Genomic DNA, 13,705 nt, shown 5'->3' with positions numbered 1-13,705 from the left:
CCGAAACCAAACAAACCCCAAAATATCTACCATATGAGGTGCATCTTTCAACTCCACAGTCTGAGGAATGGGGAGAACACCTTCTACCTGCCTATAGATGTATCTGATGCTAGCAAAATGATACATTTTGCATTTCAGTATCTTTAAGGGTGATGACATCATTCAGATGCAAAATTGCTAATTCTGTATCTTAGTCTCGTTGTTATGGTCCACCAGAAAATTATTTTTCTGTAAATCCTTCATTCCTCTGCCAGGTGTGAGGTGCTAATGGACTTTAGCTATTACCTGCATGTAGCCAAATCACTCAGAAACAGATTTTCTTCCCTGCATCCTGGTTTCTCTCAATCAGAATAGATAAGGAGTAGTATCCAGGTCTCTATTTGAAAGTTTCAAACATAACTTCTTGCCAATACCAGCCTCCTCATTTCTAGTTTGAAGGTTTATTGTTGAACACCCGGTTCTATTGTGATTAATTAATGTATTCTCCAGTTTTTATCAGGCCAAAGAAAAATTTAAAAAAGAAATGAAGATTGAAGGATTTCTGTACAGTGACTTATCTGTACTAGCTTCTGATATCCCATATTTTCCACCAGAGGAAGAGGAAGAAAATTTGGAAGATGGAATTCACCTGGTTGTCTGTGTCCATGGACTAGATGGTAAGGCCAAGAGGAATTGCAGTTTGCAGGTCATTTTGGTGTAAACAAAAAAAAAGGGCAGATGTTCAGCAAGTATGAAAGGATGAAGACTCTAAGGAAAGTATTTATCTTACCTAAGTGTTTAGTCCTTATTATGTTGTTCAGTCCATTGTAATAAAAGACCTAGGGGAATATGAAATATTTGCTCTAAGAAACGGGTGCTGCAACTTTTTTTGTTGTTGTTTAAACAGAATTTACACCAAGGTACATCAGTCCTTCTGTGTATAGAAGGAGTGCATTACAGTAACTCTTCTTGTCTTTCCACAGATGCTTGGTTGTTTTGCAGTATGTCACCAGGATGAAAACATTATTTAAACCGCCTGCCCCCACTGTTATAGGGTAGATAGTGGCTGGCTTTAGAAAGTGAGAGAATAAAAATCATTATTCACTGCAAAGTGAATTCCAGCATGGCCTGGAATTTTTTACCTATATGCTTTCTAAGCAGAAAGCAGATATGTTAAACTTGAAACTTCTCTTGACAGATTATTGGTATCAATGGGAAAGGTGTAGATGTTAACCTTGAAACCACAGAGAAGGAGGGGTGGAGACTCTGAAATGTCAGGCATTCTAAGAAAGGTGGAAAACCAACACTTGCTGGCTTGAGCAAGGATCGTTTTCCATTCAATATCTCAGTGGCAGTAATGTCCTTCTCACAAAGTGGAGGTTCCACCTTTTCCAACAAAATATTTCAGAAGACTTCGGAAATTCCTAGTATGGAATGGGGCAATTCCCTGTGGTGGTTTGCCCTCAAACCAGGACACTCCCAAAATATTAGGAATCCGACAGTATTCCAGCACCATCTCTCATTGTGAATACCCAGAGGCAGGCTACTCTACACCTGAAGGTACAACCCTATACCCCAGCCCATGTGCTGAGGTCCCTGGCAGGGCTGCAGTGTCCCCTGGGTACCTCACCAGCTGTGAATGTGGAAGGACAGACCTCAGCTTTTTGTCTTGTTGTCTTACCTCTGCTGTTCAGCAGATAGGAGACAGAGTTATTCTGGGCCTGATCTTTCCCCTTTCTTCCCCACAGTTGATGCGGTCCCCGTCAGTGAGGGGGAAAGGTCCAGCCCCACCTTGTGCAGTCTGTGGTTATTCTTGCCCTCCTGCTGTTTCCATGCATGATCCTATGGTGTGGTGAGCTGTCTTAGCAGCACTTAGCAAGAGCTCCCTGGTGTCAAGGTTTATAGGAAGATGAATGTATTAAATTGACTCTATATCAGTTGTTTTTCTGTTGAATTACATCTTATAAGGCACCATTTATTTCTAGGTAACAGTGCAGATCTGCGGCTGGTAAAGACTTTTATAGAACTGGGACTCCCTGGTGGAAAACTGGACTTCCTAATGTCTGAAAGAAATCAGGTAGTACAGAACTAATTTCTGTCTTCCTTTAGATCTGCTACATTGCCAAAACAGGGCCTTCAGCAAAGCCTTTTCACCAGCTGAATGAAGCAAAAGCACTGGGGAATTCAGGGAATTTTGTGTAGTATTTAGTGCAAAGGCCTGTTCCTGTTCCTGTCTAATTTGATAGGGTGTTCAAGAGCACCAGAAAATTTTCCAGCATTAAAGTCAAAGGCAATGACATTAGCACCTATAGGACTAGACGTCAGAAGAAGAAAATGGATTTATCCTGTCAGTTTGCAAACTTAGCGGCCTGGTGCCTTTGCCCGTTGGATGCCAGGCAACACAGCACCGACAGAAAGCAGAAAGTTTAGTGATGCGAAATTCTCTGGAGGATGTGGAATATCCAGCAGGTGCTGTCAGCTTCCTTTGCTGCATCAGCCATTGTTTCTCCTGTTTGTGAGATTTATTTCCTTGAATGATAAAGAAACGTCTTCCAGAAAAATTCATTGCTAGTCTAGGCAGAGAAACAGAAATGAGTTCTGTGTTTTTCTCTGCAGTGAAGCCATATTTATGGCACAGAGGCCCGACTTGATACACAAGATAAGGATTTCCAGTGCGTAGTCAGAAACATTATTCTGATTTATGAGCAGCTGAGAAGCTTGAGTCAAAACTTTCCAACCTTCTTTGTTGAATAGCTTTTATATTTTGAAGTGGACGGTTGGTGTTAGTCTGTGAACTTGCCACCTCCCCGTGCACATCTCTGTCCGCGGCAGACCTGCACAGTGAACGTGAGCAAGACGAAAATAATGAGGCCACTTCAGATTTGCATCAAAGCCTCTTCTCACGTTTTCAGAGGATGAAACATCTTACAACATCTCTATTTAACACTATCCAGAGCCCATAATGGGAACTTTGAGTGCTCTTACAGTTTAGTAAGGTGAGGAAGTTTCCATGGCACTGGAAAAAGGACCCATGGGGTTTGATGAATTTTTGGATTTGGTAAAGCATCCTGACACCCTTTTTTTCCTCCTCTGAGAACCACATTGAAAATGACCCAAGAAATCAGTCATTTACCTGGCGTTTGCCTTATAGGGGAAAACACAAATGTCTTTTTAGGCATTCATTTGTGATACATTTGACAGGTCAATCAGGCTGAGATGATACTAAAGGACGGAGATATAACCAGGTGAAATATGACGCTTGATGTGTTTTGTTTATGATTAATGTTTGGGCTGGTATTTTTCCACTTTTAAACAACCTGAAAGATTTGGGATAATGAGCCTAGGAGGAAATCGTTAATTATCAACAAAACAAAACAAACAGGCAGGAGGTTAGTGGACTGTTTGCAGTTTATGAGAACATTTATTTTAAGGCCATATTGGAAAGTGAATATGCTCATGTTTTCCTTTGCAAGAGCTGCAATTAGCAAGATGAATTGTGTCACAAAAGCATTAATTACTGATATGTTTGCTTTGAATAGCTGTTCCAACATTTGATGATTGTTTTTGTGGCATCTCATTAGTTACGACTTTGATTTAGAGTCCTATTGGATTGCCAAATGACACAGTTCTGAATAAGATCTGCTTGCAATCGCATAGACTGGACAATATATTATTTGTTTTATTGTATCACAACTGGAAGTACTGTTGCAAGCAAAGAATTGTTTTTCTCTAGCACGCATTCTCTTCCTGATCACTGTTGAATAATAAACACACGGCATTTCATTAAGATGGCCAAATAATTTCGTGATTGCATCTGTAGCATCAGCGTAAGATGCGTGTCAGTCTATAATGCTGTAAACTATTTTATTGTAGTAATCTGTTAAGTCCTAAATGACGAAAGCTTTTTTCCCATGTGCAGAGTATGGTGTCTGGAGTGGCTGAGCATTAGCAGTTCTTACCCGTGTCAAGTCAGACTGCTTTAACATCATACTTGTGGCTCTGGAATCACTCAGCCTAATATTATTAATCTTACTATTAATAAACTGTAGGTCTGGGTTTATCCTGTCATGATATGTGTTGAAGTTAGAGGCACAGTCGGTAGAGAAAGAGGAGCAACCACAGGTGGTAACTTAATCCCTTTGAAATATGAATTGCCTTCTAGAGGGCCCTATTTCCATGCCCTACAAAGTGTAGCATTACTCTCGTTCTAACTTGAATTCTCAGGTTGTGTTCTTGAAGCTAAAAGGCACAATATAGAGTCAAAGAATTTTGCCTTACCTTACCTACTGGTTCACTGAAGACTGATTTTCCACATGTAATGCTTGCTATGGCACCCCTACTGACCCATGGTATGTTGTTACCATTGATGCTATGTGAGAAAGAAAATATCTTGTCTTGAGTAAGTTTGCAATATGAGTTGGAAGCTATTTGCTAATAAATTTAAAGCAAAACTTCATGACTCCATTTTCAAAGGAGAACTTAATTTTTAAAGGACCCGGAGACTGAGAAAAATCACTGCTTGAGCATGTATAAAGAAAATTTGCACTGGTTATTACATTTCTGCTTGCGTTTTACTCTGAAATTACCATCAGTCTGCAATAAGTGTAATATATTTTAATTCACCAACTCATTCAATTTTTCACCAGACTGATACTTTTGCTGATTTTGATACAATGACTGACCGATTATTGGATGAAATCATTCAGCATATCCAATTGTACAACCTCTCCATATCCCGAATAAGGTAAGCTTTCTGACAGTTAATAGTCTGTAACAGTTTGAGTTACATGGGCAACATTCAGTGAAATTAGCTTTTCCAGAAGTGCCCTGTGTCAAAAGCCATTGAATCAGTGAGATGAATCTTTACATTGTCATAGATGGAAGAGTATCTACTAGGGTGAAGACAATGTGAAATGGTAACTGAAGAAAGTCACTGAGAGCCCTGATAGAGTCCCCTGAAGACCAGTTTATGTCACCCTTATGTTTGATTTAAACAAAATACAGATGATTTTTGTGTTAATGTAATTCTTTCTTTCCCAACAGTTTTATTGGACATTCCCTTGGTAATGTCATTATTCGATCTGTACTAACTCGCCCCAGGTTTCGCTATTACCTCAACAAGTTACACACCTTCCTGTCGCTCTCTGGGCCTCACCTGGGAACCCTTTACAACAACAGTACTTTGGTTAGTACAGGTAAGAGTTAATGGGAAAGCTATGAGTAGCTGCAGTCCATGGCAGAGTGCATGAGAGGGCAACGCATGGAGGTAGCGATAAATCATAACAATATGACTTGTACACTGAAGTTGTGGAAAATATTTGCTGAAGACTTCAAACCCACACAGAAAAAAATGCAGAAAGAGGGGCTTCCAGTATTTTCTACAAGGTCCAGCGCCGTGCTCTCTGGAAAACCCAAGGGTGTGCAGCAGTGAGAGCTGACCTTGCTTCCACTGTATAATTCCACACTCTATACTGCCAACAGAGACGCATCTCCAAGGCTGAAGAAGACAGAGTGCTATGAGAATAGAATGTCCCATAGTTCAGCCTTCCTGAGTGTTTATGCTACCATGACATGCATAATCAAGTGAGACCCTTAGACTTTTCTCCCTGTTGATTAACAATACAAGAGGAAACAAAGACTTATGTTGAGTTACAGTGCTACCCTTACTCTAGGCACACGTCTCTAATCCCCATGGTTGATAATTAGCAAACAGGATAGAAATATGCGTCGATTTTCATTCCAGGTCTATGGCTCATGCAGAAGTTGAAAAAGTCAGGGTCACTTTTGCAGCTGACCTTCAGGGACAATGCAGATCTGCGCAAGTGTTTCCTCTATCAGCTCAGCCAAAAAACGGGTGAGTAGGGCTTGATGTGGCTGTGTAAATGTCAAGGGCTATTCCAAAGGTTTGTAATGGATTGCCATGTCCTCCAGGGAGTAAAGGAAACCTGCATTTTTTAAATGATATTTCTTTAAACATTCTTGCTTTTGAGAAGGGCTGCTCTGTCTAAAATCTAATATCTATTTTATCTATGCATTTTTTCTGCACCTGTTATCAGTGAATATATTTGCCAAACTGTTAGCACCAAATATGACCTCCATGCTGTAGTAAACATGCACCTAAGTTTATATTCTGCAAGCAAGAAATATCATTCTTGACAGGCCACCATTGCTTAATTTATACTACTAGACGAAAACAATTTTTCCTTTTTTATTATTTTTAAGTTTAACATCTCTTGTCTCTAGGAAATATGACTCTGTGAGATGAAGAGCAAATTTTATTCATGTCTATTGTGACACCTTCATACTACAAAGAGAGATGTATGGACTCACACTGGAAAAATGATGTCTAAATAGAAATCTTTTTACCCCTTCCTTGGGCTGTCTTGAATAAATGAAATAAATCAGGCTTTTCTTAAGAAAAGAAAGCAAGCATGATCTTTCTGTTCAACCAAATGTTTTCTTTTAAGAGTTATTTTTAATATTGTGTGTTAGCAAACTGGTGCCAAGTGTGCAGTCACAAAGTCACTGCTTGATATTTAATTCTTTTCTCATACTTTGGTACGTTGCTAATAGGAAACAAAGACTATGTTAAGATAAATATAACTTCTTAATTCTTAGTCTCACAGACATATTGCGGTTTCATAATTTTATGAACACACTAAATGACATAATCAATGAAGGGAAGCTGCTGTATCTTGGCATTTCATGGATTTCCATGTTTGAATTTTACCTTTGATTCCCTGGCTTTCATTTCTATGGAGTACAGTTGACATCTGCTTTACTACTGTTATGTTAAAAAAAAAAAAATTTGGTCTACACAGGAAGGTCATATCATAACTTCCCAAGCAAGGAATTTCCAAGCACATGTTGTGAGTCAAAGCGATTCATTGCTTGTTAGCTTGGTAGACTGGAGATCTAATGAGCTATAAATGAAGGTGGTGGTGTTCTTGCAAAAGCAAGAAAAGAAAAAAAAAAAGCAGAAATTTAAATGTGAAGAGGGTTGTCTGTGAAGTCAGAATAAGCTTAGCTGAAGAATCTGAAGTAGCTAGGTCCAGATGTGAACATTCGAGCTGGGTTACTGAGTCAAAATAGAGATGCCCCTACTCTAGCACCCTGCTCCCAAAGTCATTGAGAGAACTCTTTAAGCCTCCAGCAATTTCTGACTTTCTTCTTAAAGTAGAAGTCCCTGCTACTTTTCAATCTCTTCAGATGTTCCTTGTGCTTGTCTTGAAAGAAAAAATAAACATTATTCCCTATTGAACATCTTCACATAAGATTGTAAATACGGAGACATTCACTGTTGCTTCTCTCACCTTTTACCTCAGGCTGAAGTCACAAACTCAGCTGGTTTGATTGCACAAGAAGAAAATGATAGACAGCTTCAGCCAGGCTTAATAAAGGCAGCCAGTAGGACAATTTGTGGTGACAATGGTCAACTTTTCTATGAAAATCTGGAAATGAAAATCTGAAAATATGGACTTGTCTCTGAGCCCCTTTCCCATAAGGGGGAGGGAAAGATGAAGGTCAAACCCACAGCTCGTCTGTGTTCGGGATACTCTCTGGACTAGTAGACTAGATCATCTGTGCCCATTTTCCTACTTTTCTGCTGAATGTGGGTGATGATGGAGGGCTCAAGAGACCACAAACATGGCAAACAGCAGGAGCCTGTTTCCACAATCCATCAGTGGCCCCATTGCATCCAGGGAAGAGGGAGGATTCCTGGTTTCCAGTCCATGTACCAGCAGTGTGCATTTATCAAGGGACTGCTGAATGCAGGGACTGGATCCCAAGGCTTCCTCAACACTGATGTAATAGCATGATATCATAGCTGTGAAGTTGGTTCCTCTTCTCCTCCCTCTCTCTATTTTGTTTGAAAATTATAGTAATTTGTTGTGTTGTTTTTGAATGTGATCCCCATTCCTGTGAAAGCTTAGTTATCCAAAACCCCGCATTGACCATAGTGAGGCTGTACATGTGTTTCCAATGTTTAGAGGCACTAATACTTGCAAGACTAAGGTTTTAATCAAACAATTTTTTTCAAACAGAGGAAGTTCTTACTTTTTCTGTTGACATACAATTAACCTGTATGAGTGTTGATAAGCAACAAATAGTTCTCAGAAGCAGCAGAAATGGGTTTAAGGTATTATGAATCTTTCTGAGCTTGTGCTGTATGTTTTAATTATTACCATCTATTTTGAACTGTACATTTTCAAATGTGTTTGAAGATGAAATAGTCATGCTGACACCGTATGTATTTGCATTGCTGTGCATCATTGTGATAAATGTATTTAATGTATTTGTCACAGGTCTTCAGTACTTTAAAAATGTTGTGTTGGTGGCCTCACCCCAAGACAGATATGTACCCTTTCATTCAGCAAGAATAGAAATGTGCAAAAATGCACTTAAGGACAGACACACAGGTATGTTTAAGATCCTTTCTATATTTACAAAGCTGTTGAGGAACTGTGTTTTTGTGTAACTGAGGTCGTTGCATTACAAGGGGTTTTCATCAGCATGATGAAAACTCAAATGTTTATTTGATAAGGAAGAAAGTGTTCTCTTCCCACAGGAAATTACTGAAATCAATAAAAGAAGCTTTTTAAGAAGCTCTTTGATGAAAACAAATTTCAATCAGGTCATAATCAAAGGTTTCTTACTGCTTCTTCCACTTCCATCTAATTTATTTTTTTTAAAGTGATGATAATAGAACTAGCGCTTGACAATATTTTTCTGTAGTCTGCTGATTTACTACGATTGTCTCACCTTTGTTTCACATAATGAAATCTCTCTCAGCACATCCAAAGTCAGAGGGTTTTTCCTTTGTTTTCAGTAGTGTTTGGATGATTGCCAGGTAATTTAAGGGACAGATCTAAAATCATATTGGTTTGTAATAAAATCTGTAAAGTATATCAGGACTCATGCTGTCAAAGGCCTAGCCCTCCTGTTGAGCTCAGGCTGTGTATTGTCCCAAGTATGGCCTTTGTTATTAGCAGTCTCCCTCATTTATAAAATGTTTAATGGCTTCAGTTTGATACAACTTCCAGAAATAATATTCAGTGTCATTTCGTACCCATTTTACACATGTGATTACCTAGAAACGGAGGTACTCTTTGGAAATAGAAAGAGAAATACAGGCCCAATAGTCAACATGGTTGCCTTCACATGTCTTACTTAAATTACAGCTCTACAACTCTTTCTATCCTACCTCAGGTACAAATTAAAAGGAACTTTTCTAACTCATTCTTCCAGTGGTGTTCCTCAGGGAGATGTTTGACCTATCAGGAGCTGGATCTACGTTCAATGTAGATCATTTATGAGTACAAGTTTCCTGAGCCATTGTTTTTGCCCTATCAACTCCTCAACTATCTGCATGATGTTCTTCCTGCATTAGATTCCCCAGAGAAACCCAAATGGACCTCTATGTCTTGCCAGACCCTTTTGCCCTTGAATTCACAGGCAGCATGAGTCCTTTGAAGAAAGCAAGTTCATTTCCTTCCACCACAGAGGAAATGGGACAAAATGCTGAGTGTCCCAGTCTTCATGCTAGCAGCTTCAGCAGACGTCTTCAGATGGCCAGTGCCTCCATCAGATTAACAGCATCCTAGCACTTGGCAAATCTTTGAAATAGACTGATATCTCTTGCATTTTGGCCTTGTTTCCATTTTGCTTCTCATTGCAACTGTGATTAAATGCTACTGGAAGGAAAGAGGGGATCTGGCAGCTTTGGCATGTAGGTGTGACATCTAAACTCTTTTGCAGGTCCTGTTTATGCAGAAATGATTAACAACCTGCTCCAGCCTTTGATTGGGGCGAAGGACTGCACTTTGATCAGACACAACGTGTTCCATGCTCTGCCAAACACCGCCAACACGTTGATAGGCCGGGCTGCCCACATCGCTGTACTGGACTCTGAACTTTTTCTGGAGAAGTTTTTCCTCGTGGCAGGACTCAACTACTTCAAATAGTGCCTGAAGTACAGGACAACAGAGGCAAACCTTTACATCGAGCGGAGGAGAATCCCTTAGCCAGAAGAGTGCAGTGTTAGAAATGAGATCAGGTGGGACTTTCAAACTCTCCATTTCCATTTCTGTTTCAGAGAATAAAGTGCTATGGCTTTAAGGCATTCAAGCTTCCAAATATTGGTGCTTTTGGAAGAAATAAATGTTCCTCTTCTTCAGTTTCTATGCTCTTTGTCCACATAAAGACATGATCCACTTATGAAGTACACAATCAGAATAAGAAGGCTAATTCTGTAAATGAGATTGGACCAATATGATTCCCATTTCTCCTGAATATTAACCCAGGAACTTGGCTGTCCTTGATTTAATGCCTATTTATGTATTAACAAAGTTATACATTTGCAGCACTTTTGGGGTAGTTAACACAAGAGGAAACAAGCATATGGGAACTCAGGTTAAAACTTCCTTTCTGGTGAACCGAGAAGTCTGAAAAACATTTTTGAAAGTTTCAATATTTCATTTGTTGAAAGAAAATATTTGGATGGTTCCATTACTGATAATAATTTGTAGCATACGTACATTCAGATAATGGAAAGAAGGGAAATGTTTAACACAGAATGAAGAAATCTTGATATATGTCTTTTAAAAAAAACCCAAACTTTCAGTTGGGAAGAATTTGGTTCTGGTCAGAAGCTGCCAAACCAAGAGGAATCTATAGGATTACTTGTAAAATATCAGTGGCATCTGTTAACATTTCTTCTGTTTACATTTATAGAGGATCCTTATTGTGTTTGTTATAATCATAGAAGTACATTTTTTACTTTTACATTTGTATCTAAGTACATTTACCCCAAGAAAATTTTTGTTTTTTTAAATTCATTACTCTGCTATGAAATTAAAAATCTAACCAGTGATACCCCCCCAGAAAAACCCAATCAGATGAAAATAGGCTGGAGACAGAGTCGTAAGGATTGTGGAAAGCTTAGAAAAATATAAAGATGTTTTCTTAGGCTCCTCTGCAATGCTCTATTAAAGCTTTACAAATGCCCATTTGCAGCGTTATATACAGTCCTAATTATTATATGGTTACAGTTGTTTGAAACATTTAAAACTTTGTTCATACAAAGATATCCAAATTGTTTTTAAGGGTTCGGAAAAGAAGCAATTTTTCACTTTTTTAGACTTTTTTTCCAATTTGTAATTAAAATATTTATCAAAAAGTTATCAAAGTCACAAATTTCAATAACTTTCTATACATTTTCATACCATTTTGATAAATTTTCAATGTCACAGCAGTTTTTTTCAAAAAAGAGAAAGTGCATAGTTCTTCAGAATTATTTTTATTTGGAAGGCAGGCAATTTTTTATTGTGAACATAATTTGTTTAAAAACATAAGTAACCATCCCTCTATACCTTGGGACAAAAACTATAAAAAAAAAAATCACAAAGTTGATTTCAGGTGTCAAGACTCTCATCAGTAAATCAAGACCAAGATAGTGGAGATTTCTGAAATCAGAGAGTTAAAAAATGAAAACAAAAAAACTCACAACCACGGGGAGATATTTGTACAGGCAAAATTTAAAACTAGTTTCTTTTCAAAAGAAGAAAAGTGGAAAACTTACACAGAATTAGTTCAAGAAAAGAGTTGCTAGCAAACTGGTAAACTCAGCTAAAGGACAAGGCTGGTTTGATAATTTGGCATGTTTTTAAAATAGAAAGGAGAAAGCAGGAATATACAAAAGGGTAAGATTAAGATCGCCTGTAAATAGGAAGGTAATTGCACCTAAAAGTCATCTGCCCCTCAAAGGGGCAGAAATTATACAGAAACAGTTATATGGTGTGTTTCAATATTGACAATTTTTTTAAACATTAAATATTACGTCAATACCTGAATTAAATAGGTAGATACGGTTTTCTCTTTTTTTTGTCCTTTTATAAATCGACAGTTTAAAGCGAAGAGCCAGATTTACTCAGTTAACAAATAAATTCTGTCAGGAAAGACTTTTGGTTCCTACTTCTTGTTTGGGAAGCCTTTATCACTCTTTGGCCTCAACGTCTTAGTGCCAGCTACACTTGCATATCACAGCCTACTTCTTCCTTGGTAAATTGTTTACAGAATTTTAAATATAATGGGGCGTGCAGGTTAAGCTGTTATACAGTGCAGTGGTTTTGAGCCACAGGCAAGGGACTTCGAGGGAGTGTATGAAAAACAAGAAAGAAAAGCAATCTGCAACCATCAGCAAGCTTCAGTGTGCTGTATGAGGATCCGCTCCTCTTCTAGAAAACATTCAGGAGTCTGCCAACAGAAAATTTTGAAAAACATTAAGAGAGGGGTTAGTTTACACATATATACAAGCCTAATGGATGCGTGTATATATATGTGCATGGTCTGTACAAAGAATTGTGCTTATTTCAAGGTCTCATGCACCAGCTTTTTCAATCCTGAGTGTACTGAGTCTGACAGCATACCAGGGAAGCTGTTCGTACATTCAGATTGGTGTTTTTTTGGCTTGCCTTGTACGTTAGACAGCATTCCCAGCCTTCTGTCTGCACCGTAGTGAGAAAAGGGAAATGTGAAACGGTCTCTTTTGTATCACTGCAGAAGTTAGTGGGCCTTTCAGTATGTTCACTTTCACATTCTGTACTGCTGTGAGTGCTCTGACTGATGGGTAAACATACCTAAAGGTTTCCATGTTCCTGTACATACAGTGTTCTTCCATGGCTCAGAGTCTGACTTCAGAATTGGGGTTGGATTGTACGTGGAGTTGCATTAGGTCCATACAACTTGCTCCTTGCACGGTGTGGCAGAGAGCTTCTGTGGAGCCTCAGAAAAAGCTGGGAGATGTCATTCCTGTGAAATGATGAGACACATATTTTGTCTTCCTTATGCTGGCAGAACATTGTGGGAAATATTGACAGTAACAGATTAGCTGAGCATTCATTTTAAGGTTTCCAGAATAGCCTCCCCCTCTTTTTCATCTTTTCTTCTTTTTTAATGGGATGTTGCCTCTATAATGACTCTCAATATTATAAATCCACTCTAATCGTGTAGACTAAATTGCAAAAAATCTTCATTGTCATTGTAATATAAATAGCATCTAAGTGGTTGGACTTCACCAAACTACAGCAATCAACATGGACTTATTTTCAGATTTTTTTTATTTATTTATAGAGATATATCTTAAGAATTAACCTCATAACAAATAGCAAAATAACCGTACAGTTAGCGTCTTTGCTTCTGTCTCAACCTTTGGAATTTTAATGTATCGTCCTTTCACATAAAGCCTTTTAAAACGCATTTACGCACGTTAGCAGTATTGCTGCAAGGATTTCCTTGCAAAATGCACAAGCTCCTCTTGGCTTGATATACCTGTGCGGGCAGTGCTTTAATCCTTAAGTGAAGCTCTCACATTCACAGAGGATAAGACAATTTTTCAAGACAGAGGAGGGACAACCATTTTTGTAGCTTGTCAATGCCCAGAGCCAGCTCTGGGCTTAAAGTTAGCTGCATTTGAAATGAAACTCCCTTCACTTCTATGGGATTTTTTGGTTAAGAAAAAAACAAAGCCAGCAACGCAGGTTTGTTTCTTTAGCACCTAGAAGTCTTATAACCAGCACGAAGGATCTCCTGGTTCCAACATGTAAAGTGCTTTTGGCTATTGAGGTTCTCCAGTGTTAAAGGTGAAGTGTGGACTATAGCCCAGATGAGTAAGTTCTCTGAAGGAAAGGTGGTAGCCCACACGTAGGAAAAGAGCAGCAAAGACAGA

General features: G+C 38.6%; 1 protein-coding gene across 1 annotated transcript in view; it reads left to right on the top strand.

The window, feature by feature from the left end:
* The window catches only part of FAM135B (family with sequence similarity 135 member B), a gene marked incomplete at both ends in the record, with an annotated part of 140,068 nt that extends 130,124 nt beyond the window's left edge, over window positions 1-9,944 (top strand). Inside the window, 7 exons of the mRNA XM_082479798.1 lie at window positions 490-656; window positions 1,965-2,056; window positions 4,626-4,723; window positions 5,023-5,174; window positions 5,723-5,833; window positions 8,286-8,399; window positions 9,739-9,944. Coding sequence (XP_082335924.1) covers window positions 490-656; window positions 1,965-2,056; window positions 4,626-4,723; window positions 5,023-5,174; window positions 5,723-5,833; window positions 8,286-8,399; window positions 9,739-9,944 — 940 coding nt within the window. The remainder of the gene's footprint in view (window positions 1-489; window positions 657-1,964; window positions 2,057-4,625; window positions 4,724-5,022; window positions 5,175-5,722; window positions 5,834-8,285; window positions 8,400-9,738) is intronic.
* Window positions 9,945-13,705: the final 3,761 nt, after the last annotated feature.

This window comes from Vanellus vanellus, assembly GCF_965231255.1.
Source record: "Vanellus vanellus genome assembly, chromosome: 2".
Classification (NCBI taxonomy): domain Eukaryota; kingdom Metazoa; phylum Chordata; class Aves; order Charadriiformes; family Charadriidae; genus Vanellus; species Vanellus vanellus.
Note: the sequence above shows the minus strand (reverse complement) of the source record. Positions and strands in the feature narration are given on the sequence as shown.